Source organism: Enoplosus armatus, chromosome 2 (assembly GCF_043641665.1).
Source record: "Enoplosus armatus isolate fEnoArm2 chromosome 2, fEnoArm2.hap1, whole genome shotgun sequence".
NCBI classification, from domain to species: Eukaryota; Metazoa; Chordata; class Actinopteri; order Centrarchiformes; family Enoplosidae; genus Enoplosus; species Enoplosus armatus.
In genome coordinates this window covers 23,770,883-23,797,059 of record NC_092181.1, presented here as the reverse complement: position 1 = coordinate 23,797,059, position 26,177 = coordinate 23,770,883, and the positions used below count along the sequence as shown (strand labels likewise).

General features: G+C 39.0%; 2 protein-coding genes across 2 annotated transcripts; both read left to right on the top strand.

The window, feature by feature from the left end:
* Nucleotides 1–8,640: 8,640 nt before the first annotated feature.
* ears2 (glutamyl-tRNA synthetase 2, mitochondrial) lies at nucleotides 8,641–13,951 on the top strand. Its single transcript, XM_070921771.1, has 10 exons — nucleotides 8,641–8,785; nucleotides 9,245–9,400; nucleotides 9,590–9,779; nucleotides 9,914–10,064; nucleotides 10,349–10,670; nucleotides 10,911–11,019; nucleotides 11,696–11,849; nucleotides 12,610–12,740; nucleotides 12,833–12,968; nucleotides 13,534–13,951. The coding sequence occupies exons 1-10, from the start codon at nucleotides 8,641–8,643 to the stop codon at nucleotides 13,627–13,629; spliced, it is 1,590 nt and encodes a 529-aa protein (XP_070777872.1). The 3' UTR covers nucleotides 13,630–13,951.
* Nucleotides 13,952–14,858: 907 nt separating this feature from the next.
* On the top strand, nucleotides 14,859–24,253 carry LOC139296793 (ADP-ribosylation factor-binding protein GGA1-like). The gene is made up of 16 exons (XM_070919312.1): nucleotides 14,859–14,991; nucleotides 16,364–16,448; nucleotides 16,958–17,033; nucleotides 17,631–17,729; nucleotides 18,775–18,898; nucleotides 19,612–19,712; nucleotides 19,793–19,873; nucleotides 19,968–20,105; nucleotides 20,490–20,703; nucleotides 20,827–21,006; nucleotides 21,100–21,152; nucleotides 21,238–21,350; nucleotides 21,766–21,926; nucleotides 22,094–22,263; nucleotides 22,627–22,737; nucleotides 23,273–24,253. Exons 1-16 carry the CDS (start codon nucleotides 14,949–14,951, stop codon nucleotides 23,381–23,383), a joined length of 1,860 nt encoding a protein of 619 aa, XP_070775413.1. The 5' UTR covers nucleotides 14,859–14,948; the 3' UTR covers nucleotides 23,384–24,253.
* The last annotated feature ends 1,924 nt before the right edge of the window (nucleotides 24,254–26,177 follow it).

Here is a 26,177-nt window from a genome sequence, read left to right as displayed (position 1 = left end):
GCCAAGGTAAGCTGTAGCTGATTGTTGGTGCACTCGGCTGCGTTACGTTACCAGAGGAACGAATGGGCCCAAACGAATTCAGCAAGATTTGGAAGCGCAGTCTGAATTAACTCCATGTTAGCAGCACTTGGGCTAGTGCTAAACCAGAGGTGCCCCTGGGAATCTGCTCAAGTATATTAGGGCTAATTTTGGCGTGTCAGTCATCATTAATCTGGTAACCAAGCTCGCAGGATTTAGGCCACTCTTTGACCAAACATGGAACATGTATAAATGTGGTTCACAATGACAGGCCATTGCTAGTTAACCTAGCTAAGTAAGCAGTATAATTACAACATTCACATAGGCTATAGCACAATAAAATAGGACCTGAGAGGCATGAAAGAAAGAAAAGTGATTATTTAATCAATCCTCATGAAACATTTTTTGAATGCAGTGTTTGAATGCCAGATAGGAAGGCAGCATTTCCAAATTAGGTTTTTCTTCATTCTGAGCACAGACTGCATAGTACAACAGTACACTGAATACTCATCCTCAACTCCCGCATATCTCTCATGTGGAGTCTTTTTTTTTAAAAGCTGACACTCCTAATTGCCTAATCGTACCATCACATATTATGGTGCAATAGTTACTATTGCAAAATTATGTTCTGTGGCAAAGGTGATGAACAACTTGCATCAACACCTTTGATGGTCTTCACATGACATTGTATTGTTGACCAATGTTGAAATATATTGGTATTTGCTGAAGAGCACATCTATTGTCTGGTGTGTCTGTTATGCACTCCATCAGATGTTTTGATAAACAACAGAGAACAAGAACAATGTGATAACATTCGAGTCGTTCGAAGAATCCTGAGACACTGATCGTGCCATGGTAGTTTAATAGTTATACTGCTGAGTCACAGCAAGAAGGTCCTGGGGCTAAATATCATCCCTGGTCCTCTCTGAATGAAATTTTCTCACACCACGTGACTCGGCCCAATACTACTACTGTTAGGAAACGTTTGGTATTATTTCCCTCAACCAGAGACTTTTAAGCGGCTGCCCATTATTTCTGTGAATTTCCCCACGGAGACCAATAAATTAAACTTCAAATATTCTGCTGTGAAATCATGACAAATCCTGAAGCTGCTCTGCTGACACTGAAAAAAGACTAGCAGATTTAATACGTCAGCTCACAAAAACATTCCATACCCACACTGACTCACCCTCGATAACTGGTTCAAAGTTGTCTTATAATTTTTTGTTCTTTGGAAAACAATTGAGTAATTGGCTTGTGTGAAAAATGACAAATATTCTGATAAGAACATGACGTTTGTACCTGTAGCTTTTGGAGGGATTTGATTATGATCATAATTCCAAATTCATCAACATAATCAGAAAAAAACAAACAGACGCAGAACTTATTATACAAATGTATATATATTTAAATTAGCCTTTTTGCTTTTGTGCACGTTCAGATAAAAATGCTCTGGCAAGTACAAGTATGTGACCATTTAACTCACCTGACCGCATGTTTCTCTTGTAGTGCAGGTTGCATTTCTGTAGAAACCCGTGGCAACCCAAAGCAATGAGACAAGCGTTAAGAGACAAAAGGTGACATAGTTCATTACATTTAGTATAGGGGGAAGTCTTCACAAGTGGAAAATAGCATTGCATTGTGTCTATTTCCACTGAGTTATTTCAACTTCCTGACCTTACCTTTGTGCACTTGATGGCCCTGTTGGGAAAAGACATAGTTCATCGTTAGAACTGTTAGAATTTGAAATACTCAAACTAGATTTGGACTTATTAAGGCCATTCTTTATTTAGACTCAATCCCACATACACCGTCACCCGCTGACATAACAAGTCACTGGTACACCAAGAAAGACAAATAAATAAACTATACATTTATGACCAATTTTAAAAGATTTACATCTTTGGCAGAAACAAATAGGCTGAATGCTACAGACAGGAAAGTCGGAAACGTATTGAGAGACAGATGAACACATTGTTGATTTCGGTCTTTTCATGGGATTTGTCGACAATATGAAAAATATAGAATAACACCATCGTCATCCTTAAAGAGCAAAACCAACAACTCTCTCAATATATAGTTTTTTAAAATGGCTAAATAATTAAAATAGCTGGGCTCTGTAGTTTTTAGCCAACGTTACTCAAACAGGAGGAAATAGAGCATTTGCTGGGGACTATTTTCAGCGCATTTGGTTCTTTCCTGAGTATTTATGGCAGCAGGACAGTGTATGTGCAATCATCAATTGCATAATGAGGGAACATGTCACCAAGTGCAAGAGTGTGGCTACCTGATATGTTTTTAGCAATGATAGCAATGGAGCTCTACAGCAGGGAGGAATAAGCTACATCAGGCTTTGGATACACTTGTTAATAGGATCAGTTCATTGTTGGTTCTGGTCTTTTAATGAGATTTGCTTATTATAACAGAAATATATAATATCACCAGCCTTGTCCTTTTTCAGGGTGGATTTGTCCTTTGACTGTATCTTGAGACTTATACATAAAAGAAAAGACACAAAACCTGCTCTTACCAAAGCAGCTCCCCAGTAAATAAACCAGCAGGAACAGGTTGCTTGATCTCATGCTGTGTCAAGTCTCATGGGATGAAAGGGCTTTGTGGTAAAATTCACTGGGGAGGGAATCAGAGAAAGCATGTGACTCAGTCAGCCACCACATCAACAAGCACTAAAAGACAAAAGGGTGGATTAGAAGTCTTAATTATAAATGTTTATTCCAATCGGAGCAAACAGACTAAAACAAAAATATAAATCACATGGTTCTCTTTCTTTTCAGAAAAAACACAAACATATCACCAATCATCTTCGTATGAGGACAGCAAGTAATAGTTGATGTTATGTGATCATAATCAGAAATTATGGCCTTTCAAAGCTTAATATATTACATAAGTAGGCTTTTTTACACGGTTTTAGTCCAGACCATTGTTGTCCAGTCGCTGTCATCACTGTCTAATGCTCTTTGTGTAATCAAGGTTGATGTCCGTGGGTTTGGTGGCAGATAGGAATCAGGGAGCGGTTGTCAGATATTTTACAGTCTGTGCCACAAAGTGACCTTTAACATAGCGGCACAAAGATGATGAGACAATAGATGCATCAATGGAAAGAATGCTGAAACTCTACACCATTCACCTCCAAACAAAGACACAAAGACAACGAGCACATCACCGTGCTTGAAAATCATATTCTGTAAAATGTTACCAGAACTAAGAGTATACCTTGTTTTACGAGGATACCCACTGTATTCATTGCTAATGCCTTCATCCATGGCTGATTTTCTATTGATCTGTCAACATTATCTATAACCATTGTATATGTTGTTAGATAAATGTAGAAGGTAGAAGGAGTTTCTGGTTCAAAAGTCAAGTTGTTTTTGGCAATAATAGTTATATTAAATCACTGGAGGTTTACCCAGACCAAGAACCAAATCTCAACCCTAAAATGTAAAGCTGCATTAAAAGATTTTTACGGCAAATATATTGGCAAACAGTGGCCTATCTAAACACCCTGCAGACACGGAGCAACATTAGTGTTACAGGGTTTATGTGTTATAAATATATAAATGTAAATGTAAAAAAAGTGCAGGTGGCTGAGAAACTTTAGGCAGATTGTTTAGCTTAGCACTGTGCACAAGTACTCAGGAAAATATGTGCCTAATTAGCTTACTTGGGCTTCACTATCCTCACCACCTAGTCATTAACTTTGTCTGTTTGCCGTTTAGTGCTGGGCAGGTAGTGTACAGCGGATTTATCAGAGCTTTTTCACCGAAAACAGCTGCCGGCTGCAGCTGGAAACGAGGTTGATGAGAGCGTGTGAGAGAGTGTGCAGGCCATAAAAACCAAAACAAGGATCCAAAAAGTAAAAGACTCCGTAGAGCTGAAGGGGACTGAAGAGTCAGGTGATGATTTTCAGTGGGTTTGTCACTACGCGCAACTTCTGTCCCATTACACAGTCATTTGATTCGTTGTTAATATAGAAATATTAATTAGTGCAGCTATAATAATTAAGCTTGTGGGGGACCGGCTTCCCCAAATTAAGGGTGAGTCCCCGCAATGTGACTGTGTGAACATACGTCTCCACAGCGTAAATAAATACAAGTACACACACATGCACACACTCATAAGTTCCCTCTCAACACTTTCACCCATTGAATCAAAGCCATACGCTGCAACATACATTTAGACTCTCAGAATACGTTTGTTAAACTTTTAAGTGTTTGCTCAGGATCGGTCCTCCTCCACACACATTTATAACGCAGGTGAAAGACCAACACTATTGTCTTTGTAACTAATTTGTTATTTCCAAAGCTCGAGCTTACCAGAAGTGGTGTGAAAATATGTGTAAATGTTTGTCTAATAAGGCTGGTCAAATAACATCACCCATATCCGCACACACACAAAAAGCACATTCCCTCCTCTCGTTTCACTTTTAGTTTTTTTTTAATCTATATTACGTATGAAGAAATGGAAAACTGAATGGGAACTGAAAGGTTTATGACAAAATTGAATAGAATGAGGTTACACAATCCGTCAATAGAGGTTAACAGTCACAACACTTATAATTTCAATGGTAGTTTATGCATTAAGATGAGGAAAACATTCAGTCATCTCATAAACTATGATCCAGTGCTATAGAATGACTAACATATTGTAGCTAAAACTGACTCCACGCTGTCTAACTACAGCACTTAGATTCTGTATACACGCTTCATCAGTGATAACATAGTGATAATAAAATGTGTATAATAATATAACACTCTGAAAGGAAGCATTCTGCACAAAGAGTACTTTTACTTTAGGTACTCTTAGTACATTTTGAGAATAACACTGTTTTTTTTCTTTTTTGCAAATTTTGAATGCAGGACTTTTACTGGTAAAGGAGTATTTTTACATTGTGGTGTTGCTACTGTTACTGAAGTAAAAGGTGTGAATGCTTCTTCCGCTGCTGTTCTTTCCTCACTGAGAACTTCATTCATTTCATCGACTGCAGTTACAATAAGTTATTTTGTCAGCTGAATTTCCCATAATGCATTTATTATTATTTCTTCTAAAGGTTATTTCGAAAGTCACCTTTTTTTTATTATATACATATTATTATTATTCTGTAAGAAGCGTGCCTCTTCTTAAAGTAGCTCATACACACTCCCCAAACAGCATGTTGTTGCCAGAGGTACACACTCACGCAACAAAAAGGACCAGATTTTGGTATCTTAACTGAATACTTCGCTGATTTCAAACTTCATCTGCATTCGCATCGCTGCATGACACGCTGCATGAAATTAGCCCTGTTGCTCTTTTTTTTATCTTGATAAGAATAAATATCAGTCAACAAGAACAGATCCATCAACAACACATAGAGATAAGATTAGAAACTGATGATGGGCTCCTTCAGGTAGCAGTGACAGAATTGGCCATGAAATAAAATTACACAATGACATGAAACCAAAGCTGAATCTCTTACCAAATCTTGTTTGCAGTTGGAGTCCTTCAGGTGCTAGTGTTTAACACTCACTCTCTCTCTCCTGACACCTGAGACACAGGTGTTCTAGTAAACTGCTGCAGGGTGTGTTGTCTTGTGACGATGACACAGGTGATGATGGCCGACTCCTCCGTGCTGCACAAGGGGGCAGGACTTGGTTGGCTCTTCTCCGTCAGGCGTGTACTGCAAAAGGTTTGTTCATGTACGTGTGTGTGTGTGTGTGTGTGTGTGTATTTACTACTTTACCACGTACTATTATGTAGATGAATGCCTGTGAGAAAGAGGGCCAGAAAAGGGAGAGAAGCAGACACAAAGTATAAAGTTACATGTGATTCATGTTCAGCAGGTTACGCCTCCCTGGTATTTGTTTTTGGATATATAAGCTTCTGGCTTTGTCCACAATAAAGCAATGTAGAGTCTTAATCTGACACAAGGCATTTGTGTTTAACTTAGAGAGCAGCCATGCAAGTCTCAGACTGTGCAGATAGATAATTAACATAACAGTTACATTAATACAGATTTATTATACAGCCTCTCAAGGGAACTTTCTTTTCTGTCATCAGAAAAAGCCAGTCATCCTGTGTTGAAACCTAAAGAAGGGCTGACCATAAAGAGTTCTGCCACAGATGAAAAGGAGGTCTCTTTTGAGGCTTTAAATTAAAAGTTTGTACATTTCCTTAATTTACCCCATAATGTATTTCAGGGTTGTCTGTCAATTTGCTTAAATGCCTAAAGTAAGAAATAAGTTTTGCACTTTGGTATTCATGTGTATGTGCATGCACACACTCATATACACACACACACACACACCACGGCATGCACGCACACAGATCAAGTTAAACTGGTTTGTCCATCATAAGAGGCTTCAAACAAACTGAATTCAGTATAAAAGGAACACAGCACACAGCAATACATTACAAAACAGGAAATTGATGACAAGAATTAAGTGAACTGTCAAACTCATAATTTGACGAAGGAGAAGTGCAAATCCCAGTATGTTCACAGCCACCACTGACACTGTGATACTGATATAACTCACATGTTATGACAGTGTTACAATATTTTAGTATTTCAGCCATTTGATTTATTATAACTTAAGAATCACATGGCAGATATATCGTATTGAAAGAATATTGAACAAATGTACATAAACTATGTTTAGCTTTCTTTAAAAGCCGATAAATACGCTTTCTGGCAGAGAGTTAGATCATAAGATTGATACCACTCTCATGTTTGTACTCCAAGTCAGCTTAGCTTAGCATAAAAAGACTGGAAACATGGGGAGACAGCTAGCCTTGCTCTGTTCAGATTGCTGCACTGACACCAAGTGGCCAAAAATATACTTAAAACTGTTCTAAACAGTTATTTAGTGATCTATTAGTGATTTTAAAGAGGAGAAATAAAATTATTATATTAGCGATATTGTGGGATTCTTTAATTTGTCTAAAATATATATTAAAAATCATGGATTGATGGGGAATGTGATGATACTACTATCTTATTGTAAATCTGCCTTGTTTCGAGACACTCACACAATTATCTCAGTAGAACTTAGTTAGTTTATAGAAACTCGTGAGGTGGATCACGTGACGAAATGACTTGGTATGTTTTTGCAGTGTTTTCCTCAGTGGTTCCTCAGCTCTCTGCGTCACATGATAGTTCCCTCGACTGCCTCCACTCTGCAACCTCATGATTATTCCCCAGCTGCTTCTCATTGCTCCAGAGTCACCAGACTACTTTACATTAGACTACTTGTTGTCTCCTGCCACCTGTTGTCAGTTTGTGAAGTTATTCCGTTTTACTTGCTTTGACAATCTTAACTTCAGAGTTTCCTGCATGTTGTTCAGGCTGCCTGCCTGTGAGTGATCAACCTCATTACAGATGTCACCAGCTATATCCTGACTTGTGATCCACCACTTTCCAGTCCATTTTATATCATCAAACTGAGCTGAATATTCTCCAGAAAATGAAGTGCCTAATATTAATTCTCCTATTTCCAAAGGTGTAATGGTTGCAGAATAAGTCTTTGTTATGGTACCCTAGAAAATAGTAGATGGGAGTTGGGTAGGTGGCAAGAATAGTGGCAGTTAAGAGGAAGATTTCTGTATACCTTTCACAACAACAAGGTCAATGAAACATTTAGAAATGCAGGTAGTCTACTAGAGAGGATGTTAACTTAAATCCCTGCAGTCTGTTGAACATCATCACCACAGTCATAGAGTGTATATGAGCAGGACAGACAGCAAAGGCAATTTGGAAAGGCTGAAATTAAGTGTTTTACTATGACAGTTGGGGTTGGGCAATTTGACAATATATACAGTGAGGAGAAATAAATGTGTTTGCCATTCTGTTTATACTGTGGTAGCCCTCCCTTTAATATTTCTGGACTGCTTTATGGCAATATGGATTTTTATATAATTTTTGCATTCATGGGATGATGATTTGTCTGGCATTTCCTTTGCTTATTTAGCCAGAAAACAGAAATTATTGTCGTTATTATTTCCATAAACAGTATCTCAACTGCTTTTTCAGAAACATTACAATATGCTATACAAAATGGAGGATTTTATACACTCATAATTAAGGTAATAATGAATATTTCAAGTGGCACATGTACTTTAGGCTTTTTGATTTCATAAACCAAAACATGATTACACTGTTAAAAGAGGTTGTCCAGCAATTTAGCATCCTACTTCCATAAAGTTGGGGCCCTCAAAAGAGACTCATTTATTTATATATTTTAAAAATGGTCAAAAGTGATGCGTCAGAGGCCAAAATATCGTGACTTTTAGTCTCAAGTATGGGTCAAACTTAAGAGTTAGTAGTAGAAGAAGAAATGCTAGGCTCCTCCGCTGGGTGGCTGTATGCGCTTTCAGGATGCTCAATTCGACTTCCGGTACTTTGTCGAAGAAGAAGAAAAACATTCTCCGTACTCATGTTTGACCCAAACAAATACCGCTGAACACTCACACATGTGAGGGACGACGAAGGACTATAGCTTTTCGTGTTATTGTCTTGCTGCCGTCTATCGAAATGCAGTATCAGTAACCGTCGTAAAGCTTTACGAAGCTGGACTGCTAACTTACCTAACCGTTAGCTAGCTCGCTGACTAGGCGAATATGAAACTTCATATGATGCTGTTCACTCAGAGATGTTTTCGTGGTCTGACAGAGGTCAGAAACAGGCGGGTTCAACTCCAACTGACAGCCGCCTTTATAAGATGCTGCTCCACGGTTCAGGGTGAGGTGAGGGTCAGGTTTGCACCCAGTCCCACAGGTAAGGTCCTCACCAAAACACATAGTGTTAAAATGTCCTGTAACGTTATCCAGAGGGATAGCAAGGTGGGCTCTGTCCTACGTTATATACCCTCTCCAACCATATTTTGAAGAGCAGTCTCCATCCAAAGTCTGTCATTGGATGACAGCTTATACTCGAGTTTGTCTTTTTGTCATTTTCACTATCTCCATAAGAAAGTATTATTTTGTTGTAGTAGCTTTCATCCACACCTTTGTTGTTGTGTAAAACATGGACTAAATATTGGCATTTTAGTCCAGTCAGTTCAGAGACCCTCAGTGCCTGCCATCATTAATGTTACTAGTAACGCCTGTGCTTTTCCTACTTTGACAAGTTAAAATGTCTGCTGTGAAAAAGGCCTATGCAGTTCAAGTGTTTGTCTTTATTAATAGTCCCTGTCCTGCATCCCATGTTCTAACACTATATTGCTGTGTGCTACAGGTTTCTTACACCTCGGAGGCCTCCGAACTGCTCTCTACAATTACATCTTTGCTAAGAAGTATGGAGGCTCGTTCGTCCTGCGACTGGAGGACACTGATCAGAGCAGACTGGTACCAGGAGCTGCAGAGTCCATAGAGGACATGCTGGAGTGGGCTGGTAAGAAACACTGGACAGTAGTCATGTGATCCATCACAGTTAATGGGTTATAGAGTTCATGGATCAATATTTTCAGTACTGTTGAAGCAAAATGACTGAGTAATATCTTAATAAAATGTTTCAGTGGTTTATTTAGTCCCCATTTACGGTCAATCTTAGACATTTACCTAAGCTCACTTTCACCTCCAGGTGTACCTCCAGATGAGAGTCCTCGTCGAGGTGGATCGGTGGGTCCATACTTGCAGTCTCAGAGACTAGACCTCTACAGTCAGGCAGCCCAGCAGCTTGTCGAGAGTGATCACGCCTACTACTGTTTCTGCAGCTCTCAGAGACTTGACCTGCTCAAAAAAGAGGCCTTAAGGACTGGACAGACGCCTAGGTGGATAGATAACATGAATGCACACATGAATTTACAGTTTCTCCGAAATTGTATCCTCACAGACTTGAAGATAACACACAACCAGACTTCAGGATGTCAGATTTAAGGCATTGACTGTTTCCCTCTCTCCCTAGGTATGATAACAGGTGTCGTCACCTTCAGGTCAAGCAGGTCCAGGAGAAACTGGCTCAGGGAGTACCACATGTGATCAGGTTTCGTCTGGAAGCAGGTGTCGAGCCTTTTCAGGATCTGATCTTTGGATGGAATCGTCATGAGGTGGCCCAGGTCAGATTTGTAGTGATTTCACTCTTCATTTCAGTGGGGTTCAAATGATGTAGGATAGTCATACATCATTTTAGGTGTGAGGAGCATCGGTTCTCCATTTCTCAGCAGGCCAAAGACTGTTTTTATGCATTTTGCCATTAAATCTGCTAATTGTATTTGAATCCAAGATCTGTCAATCCCCTCAGATATTCGAGTTTTAGTTTTTAGAAACAAAAACTGTTGTTAAGCTGTGTTTGCAATATCAGAGTAACTGCTGTTCATACCCTCTGTCCTCTTTTTTTTAGGTGGAGGGAGACCCTGTAGTGATAAAAGCAGATGGTTTTCCCACCTATCACCTTGCTAACATAGTAGATGATCATTACATGAGGATCAGCCATGTGCTGCGGGGGTCTGAGTGGCTCATCTCCACCTCCAAACATCTCCTCATGTACCGTGCCCTTGGATGGCAACTGCCCACCTTCGGACATCTGCCGCTTCTGATGAACAAAGACGGCAGTAAACTGTCCAAACGGCAGGGGGATATATTCATTCAAAGTTTCCAGAGAGACGGAGTCCTGCCAGAGGCTCTGCTGGATATCACAACCAACTGTGGATCTGGATTCAACAGTAAGTGATGGGGGAGTTTTCAGAGAGGGAATAAAGAGAAAAAAGTGTTAAAAGTAAACCAAGTGATGTGAAGAAACTGCATTTAATTGTGCACATCTATTGCATTTAAAATTACATCTGGAAACGGTTATTTGCAAATAAGAAAAAAAACTTAAAAATCACATGCTGTCGATCAGTTCTGAAAGGATTAATATAATGAGAACAATTACATGCTTCTGAATTACTTCTGTTGCTTTACAGCCAATCAAATGGGGCGGAGGATAGATGAACTGATCTCTGAGTTTAATCCTTCAAAGATCACAACACATTCTGCTCTGTTAGACCTGGAAAAACTACCAGAGTTCAACAGGTAAGTCGGTCTTTGTCTCTCTCTTGTACTGTATAGCCATGTTTCTCATAATAACTGGGCATAAAAGTGTACTGCACCCCTTTTCTGAGCATGTCAGTGGCTGTTAGTGGTTATGTTGGATATTCAGCTAAGCTAGCAGGGCTGCTCTGTGGATATGGTGAAGTCTGTTGGTTAAAGACTTTGTTGAAATACCCTGACAGTTGTATTCAATGAACCACTGTGAAATTAGGTGTTCATTCATCAGCTCTGCATTGAACTTAAAGGAACAGTTCGACATTTTGAGAAATAGGCTAATTCACTTTCTTGCCGAAAGTTAGACGAGAAGACTGATACCACTCATATCTGTACTGTGCTACCCTTTAGTTTGTGAGAGACCGAGGTTTTCAGTGTTTATGCTAAGCTAAGCTAATTGGCTGCTGGCTGTAGCTTCAAATTTGCCACACAGGTATGAGAGTGGTATGAATCTTCTCATCTAACTCTCTTTTAAATGTCCACGGTACAGACGATAAACCCTTTGGTATCAACTTTCCTCTTTCTGCCACCATTGGACCAACTTACATTTTTACCTGATTGTGGTACAATGTAAAACTGGTAAAGTTGTCTTTTTTTTTCTTTTTTTCCCCTTAAATTATAAAGGTCATAGTTTATATATCAGTAATCTCTCTGATTTTGGCAGAATTCACCTGCAACACCGTATTGAAGATGAGGAGAAGTGCCATTTGCTGATAAAAGATCTGCAGGAACAGATCCAGCAGGCGTATACGGCAGAGATCCAGGATAAAGAAGTTCTACATGAGGATTATATCAGGCGCGTGCTACATCTTCGTAAGGTAGCCATAACAACATACATGCCAATATGTACTCGTACCGTGTTACCATGTATTCGTACCATATTTTCAACATGCTAAATGTTTGTTAGTATGTTTATATGGTAACTGTTAGCATTTTAAGCCTAAGCACAGCTGAGCCTGACAAGATGAGTATGTCTAAGCGTAGCCACTGTACACAGGATTTAGGAAGCAATAGCCAGAAATCTTTGTACAATAGCTGTAACAGAATATACTGTATGTTTAACATTATTATCTCAAACATGTAGATGTGTGAAACGTCTGTGTTTGTCCCCTTGATGGTGCTGTTTGTCCATTTTCAGTTCAGAGTAAAAAGGAAACATGGGAACATTTTTTTTAAGTCAGGCTGATGAGTTACTTTAAATGTTCTGGTATGAGGAAGCCATAAAACTAATTTAATATCAGCAGGTTAAATGTGAGTTCTTGCCCTGGACATTTACATGGTATCGACAAAATATACTAATGGTCTCAATCATCTGGGTTTTCCTTCAAAGACTTGAGGGAGTTTAGACACTGTTTGCCATGGTAATCTGACCCTTTGTAAATAAGAAAGTTAAAAATGTTTTTAGTTTCAGTTTCTGATCTTTTTATTTTATTCCTAGCCCAATAACCTGCTATTTAGACTTTTACCTATTATGTCTTCTTACAGGCCACCAGATGTGACTTCTGCTCTTATTTCTCAATACCACGGCTCCCGTTTCTCTCCAGTAATATTGAAACTATTCTCTTCCCTTCTCTACAGGGTCACATATCCTCCCTGAAGGAGCTTGTAAGTCCTGCTTACTCTTACCTGTGGGTGCGTCCTTCCTTCTCCAGCCAGCAGGTGGCAGCACTCACTGCAGAGGCCCAGCACATCGCTTCATTAGTGCTGAAGTATATGGTGTTAACAACTGCACATTTCACTACACATTACAACTACTCGGTTTATGCAGCATTATGAACATTTGTGTGTCTGTGCATTATAGGTTAATAGCTGAGCAAGGTGAGGAGCTGGCAGTGGACCGACTCAGTAAAGATCTAAAGACTCTGGCTAAGCAGACTAAAGCCACCAAGTACAGAGAAGTGATGAAGCTCTTACGTCTGGCTCTCAGTGGTCTGCAGGTACCTGAAGACATCATGTTCATTTTTGTTATTGATAGTAATACGAACACTACCTGGTTTCCTGTCTGTTTCCAGCCTTTCAGTGTGCGTCAAGAACACCACCTGCACTGTGATATTTTAAGATTTTGACTATCAGAGGAACTAATAACATCCTTCATAAGTTTTTACAGCTCATTTGCAATTTTCATTTCTGCAATTTTATTATTATACTTGTATTTTTAAAACTCTACATCAGCAAATTCAATAATTTGTGGCTGTAACAAACAAAAAGAAAGACTCAGAGATCCTTACTGTTACAATTGCATGTGTCCCTCCTTTTTATTTCTGTCCATGGCATGACTGAGCTAAACTCAAATATAGCACCTTTAAAATGATAGTAATTGCTAAAGCCTCAGAAACCCTACGGTGACTCATTCACCACAGTAACCCTGCACATATTCAGAGAGGGAATATGGAAAGAGGAAGTAGATTCTGATTGGTTGGAGGTTGGTGTCTGTTTTCTTACTGCCTTGTTGATTGCATTACTTCCCTGACCCCTGATCCTCTTTTCTCCTCTGACCTGCAGCAAGGGCCCAGTGTAGCTGAGATGATGGTGTCTTTGGGGCCTGCAGAGATCAGCCATCGATTCCAGAAAGTTGTGCTGCTGTCAGAGACTAGTTGAAGACTGGGCAGCCTGTCACCTCACACACTGATGGGGACCTTAAGAAGACAAAAGCTGCTGTTAAAGACATGGCCTGAACGTCTTTAACTGATGGGGACCTGCAGAAGATAAGAGCTGCTGTTAAAGACGTGGCCTGAACGTCTTTAACTGATGGGGACCTGCAGAAGATAAGAGCTGCTGTTAAAGACGTGGCCTGAACGTCGCGTTACACGAACCACCTGGTGATTCTGCCAAAGTGAACTGGGACACATTTAAAATGGACTGCACCCCGCTGATATAACTTAAACAATACTTGAATTGTATAATATTTTATAAAAGAGATGAAAACTGATTTTACTCACATGGTCTGTCTGTTTTATTCAGTACTGTGAGGCTCTACAGGACCAGGTGACACACTCAGCCAACGATGGGAAGTACCTCGGTATTTTTATGCAAAAACATTTTTAACGAACTTTCAACAGACAGATGTACTGTATGTACTGTATGTACACTCACAAGAAAAGCATGAAGAAGTCATAAATACCAAACATTTTTGTTAGAAGAGGGACATAAAAACATTCAACTGGTTACATTTCAGTTTTGGTTTTATACTTCAATGATACCTTTTTGCTACTTTATACCTCTACATGTCTCACATAAATGTAGAGGAGTAAAAAGTAAAGAGTGGTATAAATAAGAAGTTTGAAAATACTAAAAAGTAAATGTAGTTAGTTACTTTCTACAACTTGTGACTTGTTTACATTAGCTGATGATGAAGGACTTTAATTGTGGTGGAAAGTACCTAAGTACATTTACTCAAGTACTGTAGTTTGTTCTCCACTACATGTATTTTCAGATTCAGACTATTTACACAAAATATAATGGACAAATATGATACATTATTATAGGATAGTTAAAATTAGCCCCACCTTTACCAGCTGTAACATTAAAGTGACGTACACGTGAATGCATCAATAATTATAATTTAATATTATAATATACGTTATTCTGAAATTGGCCATTCATAAAGAGTCCTTTCACTTTTGGTACTAAAATTTTGAATGAAAGACTTTTGCTTTCACAAAGTATTTCTACACTGTGGTATTGCTGTTTTCACTTAAGTAAAAGATCTGAATGCTTCCTCTACACTGAATGTAGTGCTGATATAATCAGAGAGGGGAGGAGGTGTGTCACGTAAATTGGTTGATGTGTCAGGAGTGTGACTGGGCATGAGTGTCACATGTCGCCAAAGACAGGCGGCAGTTTGACACCTTTTACCCCGTAAAGACGCACATAGACCAGCTACAAAATATCTCTGGACCTGCAGGAGACGGACGGCAATGGCGACCGGTGACAGCCAGGCAACTTTGGAGTCATTGCTCTGTAAGTAAACAGGGAATATAGACGTTTGTTTGTGTTTTTGCTGCTGGTGTTTGCTATCTTTTAAATCCGACGTAACGCTAGCTAACGTATCTCATATCCGAACTAACTGTCGCTGCTTTGTTTGCTAACTTCACATTAACGGCCGGCTCGTGGCGTCGGTTGGGCTTAATAACTGTAATAAGACGTTGTTTTTGCGAGTAAATTCAGAATGTGTCGATTTATTTGAACCTTTTTTAAAAAAAAGGATAAGTTTGGCATCATGCAGAAAGTGTAAGTTGGAACAGGAAGTTCGTTAGACTGTACGCGTGCCTGACGAGCGCTCGAGCGCCGTGTTGTGTCTGCGCTCCTGCTGTGCGCGCGCACGGTGGCAGAAAACCTCATATTTTCATTTGTATGACGCTTCCAGATATTTTATGCAAGTAAAAGTAGCAATACCACGACGGAGAAATACACAGTGACACGTAAAAGACATGCATTTAAAGATAAACTGAAAATTAGCAGTAGTATAAGTAGAAGCAGTAAAATGCACCTAAATATGAAAACTAAAAGCATTATGAGTACTTCTCTTTTCAGTTGAGTTAAAAGTACAAGTGCTACAGTATGATTCGTGTGAAAGCCTCATATCCAACATTTTGTCTAGTTTCCCTTAGAAGAAGTTTTCATTCTCCTCGAAAGAATGAAAAATAACACCATCCTCTTTGCCTTTCTTAAACTCTTTAGATACTGTTAAAAGTAGTTCAAGGTGGCTCCCCTTTGGAGATGCAAGGTTTTTACTCTAGAAGAGCAGTATTTAATGAGTCTATCACGTTCAATGCAACATCTTAATATTCAGGTAAATAGGAACTCCATTCAACAGTTAAATGTAGTGGAGAAAAGTCTAGAGTAGGCCAAAATCGAAATACAGAACCCACATCTTAAAATATCAAAAAAGTATAGGCTACTACTTTGGTGCCGAATTGATGGGTTAATAATCATTGAGTAGATTGGTGGAAAATTACATTACATGACATTTTTTAAAATAATAATTTAAGTAATTCATTAAGCAAAACTGCAAAAACAAGCAATTTGAAGACATCACCTTGGAAATTAGGATTGTAAAAAACCTTATTCGTAATTGATAAAACGCTACTCATATACACATACTGTAGTGTATGCAGTACTTGCATATGTACAGTAGTTGCTCTCCACGCCTTACAAGTATACTTAGTACAACATAAGCAGTGTTTCCCTTATTTTCTGTGTCGATCTGTCTTTTATTTTCACTTCCTCATTAAATTGCTTGCATGTATTTGCATGTATTTGACTTAATTGTGGCACATGATGAAAAATAGTTTTTGGAGTTTCACCTGTTTCTCTGGTGTACTTGTTCTAGGCCAGGCCACAGACCCAAACAATCAGGAGGACAGATGGGACTGCATCCAGGGTTTCTACCAGCTTGTCAACCAAGAGACTGATGGGTAAGCTGAACACAGTTTGTGCACCTCATCAAAGGTTTTTCTTATTTTCACCTACATTATGTGCGCTCTCACAGCCCTGCATGTATTTTCAGATCATCTGCAGGCTTTGAACCTGAGCTGAAGTTTTCAGGGGAGTCCGTTTATAGAAGTTACTGTGTGGCATTTGAGAAAGAGTTGCTTCACATCCATGTTGCGATCACAGTTTCTCAGTTACACCACTGTACAAGAGTTAGGAGGAACTCTGCAGCACCTTTTCCCCTTTGGATCCTTTTCCTATTTTCAGTATTTATTGTTTAAGTATAATGCAATGCAAATTTTAAATAAAAACAAATCTAATATTTTCTTTTGTTCCTACTTCCTTTTAGGTTTTTATTAATTTCTATTTACTTTACTCAAGTGTGGAAACTATGTGTGAATAGTAATTCTTTTGATGTTGGCATAACATGTTCTTTGTTCACGGTCTCCTCAGGCATTTTAATGGGACTTAAATCTTAATTCTCTGCTTTCAGCCCACAGGTAGCCATTCGTCTTCTTGCCCATAAAATCCAGTCACCACAGGAGAAAGAGGGTCTGCAGGGTCTCACTGTAAGTCGTCAGGTTCTTCATCTCTGCATATAATACACAGTTTATTTTGTTTAACTGTTGTTAAATATTCAGTGCATTCATCTGTGAAGTTCCCAGAAGCAACAAGCAACTCATTTTGACCTGTTTTTTTTATCCTTAGTTGCAAGAAGAAGCAATATCTCCCTAGTTTGGTATCTGTGTGTACATACCGGATACATATGATTTTATTTAATGCCATTTCTCATGAGTTATACACTGTGTTTATGAGAGCATCTTTAACGGTGCGGACCATTCATTGAAAAACAAATGTCTTTGTTTTAATCCTCGGGGAGGGCGAACCTGTGAAGAATATCTGTGACTAACTTTCATCACATGGCCCATGGTCATCCATACATCAAAGAGAACTGCAGTGTTTCACTATAAAATGTAACTTAGCGTAGCTTCTCGAGGTTCTTGTGCCTCAAGTCATGTGACATTTAAAGATGGTTAACCGCAAACATGCAGTGACAAATCAGTTCTCTCTTTTGTGTTGCGTAAGACCAAAGACTTTGTTCTTTCATTTTCATTTGTTGAAAAGGCTTCTGTTGGTAATTATTTATTCTTATTTGGTCTTTCCAGGTTCTCGAGGCATGTATGAACAACTGTGGAAAGAGGTTTCACAGCGAGGTCGCCAAGTTTCGCTTTCTCAATGAGCTCATCAAAGTCTTAACACCAAAGGTACTGCTAACCACAAAGAGACACGGGTGTCCTTAAAACTGTCATTTAAAAAAAGGTTAGCTATTTGTGCATGTATTGATCCCATTTCGTTGCTGTCATAAAATCTAAAATCAAAGGTATGAATTGTGTGAGCCTTATCTGCTCTGAGTTAATTGGCCAAAAGGTAATGATAGCACACATATTCATATCTTACTGAATAGAAATCTTGCTTCTTTATCATTTGACTTTACTGGCCGAGCAGATTTCATCAGGTCGTATTTATGTAAATTATCCTGTTTTTGGGTGTTTTATACTTCAGACTTGTCTGTGTGTGTGTGTGTGTGTGTGTGTGTGTGTGTGTGTGTGTGTGTGTGCGCGCGCGCTGTTTTCTTTTTGTGAAGTCAGACAGTTGATCTTTATTTATAGAGCACAAGTTACAAAGTGATTCATACAAGGCAGCGAGGTAAAATCAAATCAAATATAAAATCTAATCAAATGGATTATACTTCATAACCAGAGACCATCTTGTGATGGGATCACACCATCTGCGACATCTGTCAACATGTTGACGTTCCAATACATGAGTACTCGGTAGTAATTAATACATTATTACGTGAGTACTCAGTATCATGGATGAGACCACACCCACATACTAACATACTAGGATACAATCCATGACTTGTATGAGCCAGGGGCGTAAAGTGGGGGGGCCAATGGCCCCCTCCTGCTTCCTACCCCCCTACTTCTAGCACCATTGCTCGGACCACGCCCATCTTCGAACTCTGTCTTCACAGACCACCACAGACTCATGCGGTGAAAACAATACCAGTCATATGCTGTCACGGCTGGTAATGAGATAATGTTGGACTGTTACAAAGAAAGAACTTATTGAAAAGGAGCTAAATTTCCCCAGAACACAGTCCGACATCAAAGGATCAACAACATAGACCGTAGACAAGGAACTTCTTTAAATCTGTTATAACTTCAGAGTTAAAGACTAATGAAATATTGTTGCTTCTGAGGAATGACACCGATGTGACTGACCTGGTTGATCTTTTCTGAGCAGTACTTTGGCGCGTGGACTCCACAGAAAGTTAAAGACAGAGTGACGGAGGTCCTCTACGGCTGGACTCTCTGGCTTAAAGAAGAACCCAAGATTCAGGAGGCCTACTGCATGCTCAAGAAACAAGGTATGGGTGCAACATACACACATTTTCTACACATAATGGAAAATGGGCCTTTTTAAACTCTTGAGACTAACCTGAGGAACACTTTAATTAAAACAGGGTATTCACGTGATATATTAGGAGTTTACAGATATACAAGGTAAGATGAGCCTTTATTGATCCACAGAGGGGGAATGCGGGTGTTGCAGCAGCACAAAGACAGATAGTACAGATAGTAAAAGAAAGGAGTAGAGAAAGTTAAGTAGATAAATAATTAGAAGTATAGTTGTATAGTTTCTAAAAGTAGAAACTACACAAGAGCAATTCAACTCAAAATTACAAGGCAAGCAGTAAACATACAGTACCCGCAGGTTCATGATCAGTGCAGTAAAGAAATGATACCATCTACTATAACAGCACACACCAGGAAAATATATAATATGATTAAGTAATTGTCTATGATTCAGAAATATAATATATAATACATAATGGAATAAAACAGCATAACATGTTCACATAATATAGTATAGGATATTAAATATAAGGTGAGATAATGTAGTAATATAGTTCAGCAATATAGCATAAAATATAAAAATATAAAATAGTATAGTATGAGTAAAGTATTATATATATATATATATATATATATATATGTGTGGTATAAATGAATTTGTTGCGTAGTATTATGCCTTTCTCTCCAGAATAAAACTGTCTTATGTTTCTTTTTGTTATTTTAGGTATTGTGAAGAAAGATCCCAAACTGCCAGACACAGTTATAATGGCACCACCACCACAAAGAACCACAGAATCTGTTTTTGACCAGGAGGATAAAGCCAAGGTGAGTGTTTGTATTTAATAGGTCATGTGTTAATGTAACATAAAGTTTCATCATGCTAAAATATGTGTCTGTATCCTCAGCTGTTAGCCAGATTATTGAAAAGTGCCCGTCCTGAAGACCTGGAAACTGCCAACAGGCTCATTAAAAGCACCATCCAAGAGGTGAGGAGCGCTGTGGTGGGGATGGTCATGTTTGCAATGCATGCATTTGTAATTGTATGAATTTGGTATTAATTTGTTTATGTTTGTGTTTTAGGAGCAGGAAAAGGCAGAAAAAGTGTTGAAGCGTGAATCTACTCTAAAGGAGGTGGAAAGCAGCACCAAAGAGCTCAGAGAACTGCTGGACCAGCACACGATCACTGGAACCTCGTTACAGCCGAGTGAAGATGTCAAGGTATGCTGGACGTTACACATGCAGTCAAGCAGCTGTCCAGGCGTCGACCACGAAGCTGGATGGTGTTGGAGGCCAGAGGACTATTGAAGAGGACTATTGAAGCATAGCACTGAAGTCACACTCATGTTGTTCACTACCATCAGCTTATTGATGCATTATAGTAACTAGGAACATCCAATCACACCATTACTGAGATAATTACTGTTAAATAGAGAGAGAGATTAGTATTTTTAGGGAGTGCTATCTATTTCATGTAAATTCTTTTTCATGCGTTCACACATCCAGAACTTAAAGTGTGAAATTTGAGGCAAGAAAGTCTCTCTGCAGAGGAGAATGTGTTTGTGTGTTGAAGTGTAACTTAACATTTGAGCCTTCCCTCTGCAGGCCCTGTACGAGCGCTGTGATCGGCTTAGGCCCAGCCTGTTCCGCCTGGCCAGCGACACGATGGACGACGACGCCGCTCTGGCACATGTCCTGGCGGCTAACGACGAGCTAACACTTGTAGTAAACTCCTACAAAGACCGAGTGGAGAGGAGAGAATGTAACGGTGGAAGAGAAAGAAGTAGAAGTGAGGAAGAAATGGAGGGTAAAAATAATGGTAGGCCTCATTTTGTACACTTTTTTTTCCCCTTCTAGTAATCCCTGTGGAAAACACCTTGACCTTGTGTTTGGCTCCACTTTATTCTGCTTGTGTTTGATCCTGTTTCTTCTTCTCCTCTAGCTCCAAGGAGTCCCAGAGAGATTAAAAGCTACCACCTCATCGACCTGTCAGCACTGGACTCTCCACAGACGCACAGAAAAGCTGATTCAACACCGTCCTTCGGATCCTCTTCACCCATGTTTTCCTCTCTTCTGGAAAGTACCTTCCACTCAGCGGCTGGCCAAGACTTTAATGGATTAGGTAGGCCTGCATTTGTATCTATTTCTAGTTTGCTCCCTCTGACAGTGATGAATATGTTTCATAAGGTAATGATGTGGTGTCCTGTAATTACAGAGTTAGAAAAGACTCAAGAGATGTCAAAGTCATATTATGAAGAACTGCTGCAGGTGAGGCTCGGACGTACACTTATAGATGAAGGTTTGAAGGTGATTTTTGTTTGGAAGTTTAACACACCTTTTCCTTTTCTGTCAGCTTAATGGAGAGATTCAGATGATGAATACTGAGCCGAATGGAGGGGGAGACTTTTTATTGAGAGCTCGTGGATGTGGGGGCACCAGCACTACAACAAATGGGACTAACATTTGGTAAGGAAAGAAAGAAGCGGAGACTCTTAAAATCCTACAAGACATGGTAGATCATGTTTTCCTATACCAAGTAAAATCTATAGAAAGTGTTGCTGGATAATCAGTTTTTCTAAAAGCCGCAAGGGGAAGACGCACACAGGTGATGATTTTGTAAGGACGATAGTGATCATACTCTGGGTGCTTATACATTATTTAATTCAGAGCTTAAAACTCTACTTAACATTAATACACTTGAAAGTAGTCGACCCACATCAGAAATGACATAATAATAATATCAGCCTGTCGATGTGTGTAGGCAGATATTTGTTATAAGATATACAATACATTTTGTTTTAAAAAATGTAAGTACTGTACGGAGATGTTCTCTGGCTTCATTTAACGTCATTATTACTAAAATGACCGTTTCCTCCGTCAGGCCACTCCCTCACAGTCAACAGTTTTCAGGGTCTGGGCCACTGTCCAAGGCACAGGAACAACTCAACGAAGTGTCGGGATCACCTGTGAAAATGGAGGAGAGCTCGTGTCCCCCACAAGTCCTGAAAAACATCTGTGTTCCCATGGAGACCATCAAATCCAGTATGTTCCTGAAACTACAGTTAATATGGAGAACCAGCTCGGTTAACTTTGTGTTTCACTGTGTTATTTTACTACTAATGATTTATTCACAACCTTTTCTTCTGTTATGTGTTTATTGTCCTCTGCTCTGGATGTCCTCTAAATGCCGTTTCCTTGCTTGTTTGTAGGTCATCTTGAGCCGATCACTGTGTACGATCAGGGCGGCATCCATGTCTCCCTCCATTTTGCCAAAGACTCTCCTCCGGGTCATCCAGGTGTTGCTGTGGTCGTCCTCTCCACAGTGAACACATCTGCCCTTGATGTGAAAGACTTCCTGTTTCAAGCTGCTGTTCCAAAGGTAATAAACTCCGAACACATATTCGGAATCTTTTATCAGAATGATATATTGTATGAGTTTTTTTTCCCAATATCAGTTTTCACACATAAGTAGCATGTTTGTCGTTTCTCCTTTGGCTCATCGGTAGCGTCTCTGTTAAAGCTGATGTCAGTGTTTCAAGCTGATTGGTCGAGTATTTGTTCATCATGTTACTGGTGCCCCCTCCTGGAGCCAGGCATCCACTTCACATTTGTTATTTTATGCACACAAACCACCCCATCCCCTCTCTTTTCCATCATTTAGCAATTTGAGCTGTGATGACATGCTTTCTATTAATGAGTTGAATATCCAGTTAGTTAAGTCGGTTTAATTCCTCTCCTGCAGACCATGTTAATGAAACTTCAGCCTGCCTCAGGGACACACCTACCTCCTTACAACCCTCTCCTGCCTCTGCCTGCCATCTCCCAGGTCCTCCTATTGGCTAATCCTCAGATGGTGAGTTTGCAGCACGTTGTTGATTTATCATGAAACATTTCCATGTTAGTGACTGATATAATAAAACAGAGGAACTTCAGTACTCGTATAGAAGAATCATTACATTTCAGTGTGTTTAGGATTATGATTTTGTTTCATTTTAATTTATTAAAATGTATGAGTTTATTGTGGATATTTTGACGTGTTTCTTTATTTCCTGGTCTTGACACATTCATTTCATTTTTTTAGAATTCAACTGAAATGTTATATAGACAAGAATATTCCTATAAATGACATGAAAGATGCAGATAAACTTCTTATTCTGAATTAGACATTATAATACTGTCCTAAACATGGTTTACTGTTAAGTTAGTGGATGTTAACCTTAAAACAGTTGACAGTTGAGATAAATGACCTGAATAAAAACTAGTCATTGATAAATTGGATAACCCAGAGCACAATGTGGCATGGATTCATTTGCATTTCATTATGTATTTATTCATTCATGTTCTCATTTGTCCCTTTAAGAATCTGACATCTTTCCCTCTTTCTTCAGCGAAAGGTGCGTCTACGCTACAAGTTGACTCTAACACACGGAGACAAACCGCTGAGTGAGACCAGAGAGATTCACAACTTTCCTGACTGGACATTTCTGATTGGCCACTGAAAACGTCTTTAGACTTGGATTTAAAACTCTGGACCTGGTCTGCACAGAACCTGATCTGTAGATTTTGAAGGCAGAGAAGGTAAAGTGAACTCGGTGAGAAAGAAAAACTCAGCAACAAAAGATCCTCATGAGGTAAACAAACACCACAACAAACAAATATCAAGTCAATCTTTTCTGCATTTTATAACATAGTAGCATAAGAAGAAATAATGTCAGAAAGATTTATATTGCTCCATATTAAAGGTGGGAAACTCTATGATGCACATTAAAATGTTAACGCTTCAGGTGGGTCGGGTACATCCCTGATTGTACCTGATTCAGGTATTAAACATTCTGCTGTTGTCTTGCGTGTGTTGTTTTTTGCGATTGCTGCCTTCTGCCTGTTGTTAAGATAACACAGTATGTTCACTGTAACCATGTGTATGCTGACATGTAGCTGGTTACATGTCTGCATATGAAATTTGGTATTTATTTGCTTTTGTGCATTTAAGTGCCTTAAGATGGAAGATCTTGTATTTTTATTATGTATTTATTTTAAGAATGAGGTTGCTTTAAGGAATCTGTGTGAGAAACAAATTTTAAAATGTCTGTTTTGTCAAAGTCCTGAAGATCATTTCTTAATTTCAGATCAGTATTTCCTGATGAGCTGTTTTATACTGTGAAAATTTATGATTTGAGCCCAGGGCAACAAATTCGGTGCAACGTAACCTGCTTAATCATTTATACGTGTCAGATTTACACAAGTTCACAACAGGCTGCACTTTGTTTTTTTCAGAGGACTTGAAGCCAATTTAAATGTTTTCTTTGAATGCTTGTCTGTCTGTCAGTCCAACAGTGCTCTGCCGTATGTCATAAATAAATATGTATGCAATCTGTAACAAAGCTCAAAATCTCTGTCTCACCAAATCGTCCAAAAACAACCCTTCAATCTGAAGGGACCCAGTTTCAGTCATATTTCTTAGTGTGGACTAAAAGAGAGAGATCCCTTCAGACACCACCAAGACTCTGACAATGTTGGGACAGACTTTGAGACAACTAGGGCTGCAACAAACTATTGCTTTTATTATCGATTGAAAATCAGGAAAAATGTCCATCCCAATTTCCTAAAGTACGAAGTTCACTAATTTTAAATTGCTTCTTTAATCAGTCCAAGTGTGCGAAACTCAAATATATTCAGTTTGCCATCAAGAAACACAGCGAATATTCACATGAACTGGAACTTTTGCTTAAAAATGACTTAGAAAAACATGAAATGTCCGGCATGTCTGCTTGATAATTGACTCAAACAACTAACCTATTCTCAAAATGATTGGCAATTAACTTTCAGTCAATCGACTAACCAATTAATTGACTAATCATTTCAGCTCTGAAGAAAACAGCATCAAGTGAAGACACGTTTGGAAATTAAATCACCTCAGTGATCAGCTGACTGTAAGTGAAAGGGGTGCTACAGGGAGTAAAACAGGCTTCAGCTAATGTCCCAGTCGTCCCACAGATTTCTATTTAAAAAGTAGATGACGGTTAGTTTCTCGCCCTTTAATGTAGAAAATGTAGGACGAAGGGTGAAGCACTACATCAAGTCTTTATAGCAGCAAAAGGTTCAGTAAAACTTTATCTTAAGGCTGCAGCTAACGATTATTTACATTACTGACACATCTGCAGACTATTTTCTTCAAATTATTTTCTACAATTACAGTGTCTCTGTTTTAGTACAAAATGATATAGTTCTTAATTATCGATGAATCTATTGATATTTGTTAATAGTGAAAAATACCTCTCACAATTTCCCAGACTCATTAAATTGTTTGTTTTGTTATTAGATATTTAATTTGCAAAGATATAAGACAAAAACAGACTATAATGTGGGGAAAAAAATGAAATTTCTTATACTTGAGAAGCTGGAAGCATCAAATGTTTGACATTTTTCTTGTTCACTAACCAATTATCAAAATTGTTGCCAATTAATTTTCCGTCGTTTAATAAACTAATTATTTCAGCTCTACTTTCCAAACCACCTAGGACATGACGCCTCATAAAATAAAGTACTACTTACTGTATCGTGGTGGATAAATCCTTCCCAGTATTACTCAGAGTGGAAAGATGCCCCGATCCATCAACTTCATTGATCATATTTATTATATGACATCAGCAGATTAAAATACATGTTTATTATGTACATATATGTAACAGGGGTGTTAGATAAAGTGCCAAATACCATTTTTACAAAAACAAAACAAAAAAATGGGACTTGTGGAAGACCGTCACACCCGTTACCCTGGTCCCACAGTTCATTGCTTCACGGACGAGTAGCCACCTTGTTTGGAGGAAGGCTGAATTGCTCAGTGCTGGTCGTGGGACAGTTTGGCACGATTCACCGGGGGAATCAAACTCACAGTCTGGCAGCGGTGAAACTGTCGTGGTGGGATGAATACTGGGTGTGGATTATTTTCAAACATGAACCGACATCGACACGTACAACAGGTCAGCCTTTTGAGCTGGACCGCAAATGTTTCCACCGTGACAAAACAGTCCAGATATTATTCAGAAGTGGTTTCAGAAATCCAGCATTGTTGCTTTAAGGTTACTACGTGAGGAGGTTAAACTGTTCCTAGACCAGAGCCCAAAGGTCTTCGCAGCGTCCTCTTCACAAGTGGAAAGTTTTTGTAGTAAATATAAGACGACAAACTACACTTTCCAGACTTTTTGCATTATTTTTTTTTCTCTTTTCTGACGAACAGAGGAAGTTGACATTCTTTTAACAGTTGTTGGTCGATGTGTGTGTGTGTGTGTGTGT

What these genes read in the sequence shown, in the direction of transcription:
- LOC139296793 (XM_070919312.1), top strand. Translation starts at nt 14,949, where the DNA reads ATGGCGACCGGTGACAGCCAGGCAACTTTGGAGTCATTGCTCT. An exon ending in ACCAGGAGGATAAAGCCAAG is followed by an intron (nt 19,713 to 19,792) that starts GTGAGTGTTTGT and finishes CTGTATCCTCAG; the next exon opens with CTGTTAGCCAGATTATTGAA. An exon ending in TTCAAGCTGCTGTTCCAAAG is followed by an intron (nt 22,264 to 22,626) that starts GTAATAAACTCC and finishes CCTCTCCTGCAG; the next exon opens with ACCATGTTAATGAAACTTCA.
- ears2 (XM_070921771.1), top strand. Translation starts at nt 8,641, where the DNA reads ATGATGCTGTTCACTCAGAGATGTTTTCGTGGTCTGACAGAGGTCAGA. An exon ending in GCGTGCTACATCTTCGTAAG is followed by an intron (nt 11,850 to 12,609) that starts GTAGCCATAACA and finishes CCTTCTCTACAG; the next exon opens with GGTCACATATCCTCCCTGAA. An exon ending in TGGCTCTCAGTGGTCTGCAG is followed by an intron (nt 12,969 to 13,533) that starts GTACCTGAAGAC and finishes TCTGACCTGCAG; the next exon opens with CAAGGGCCCAGTGTAGCTGA.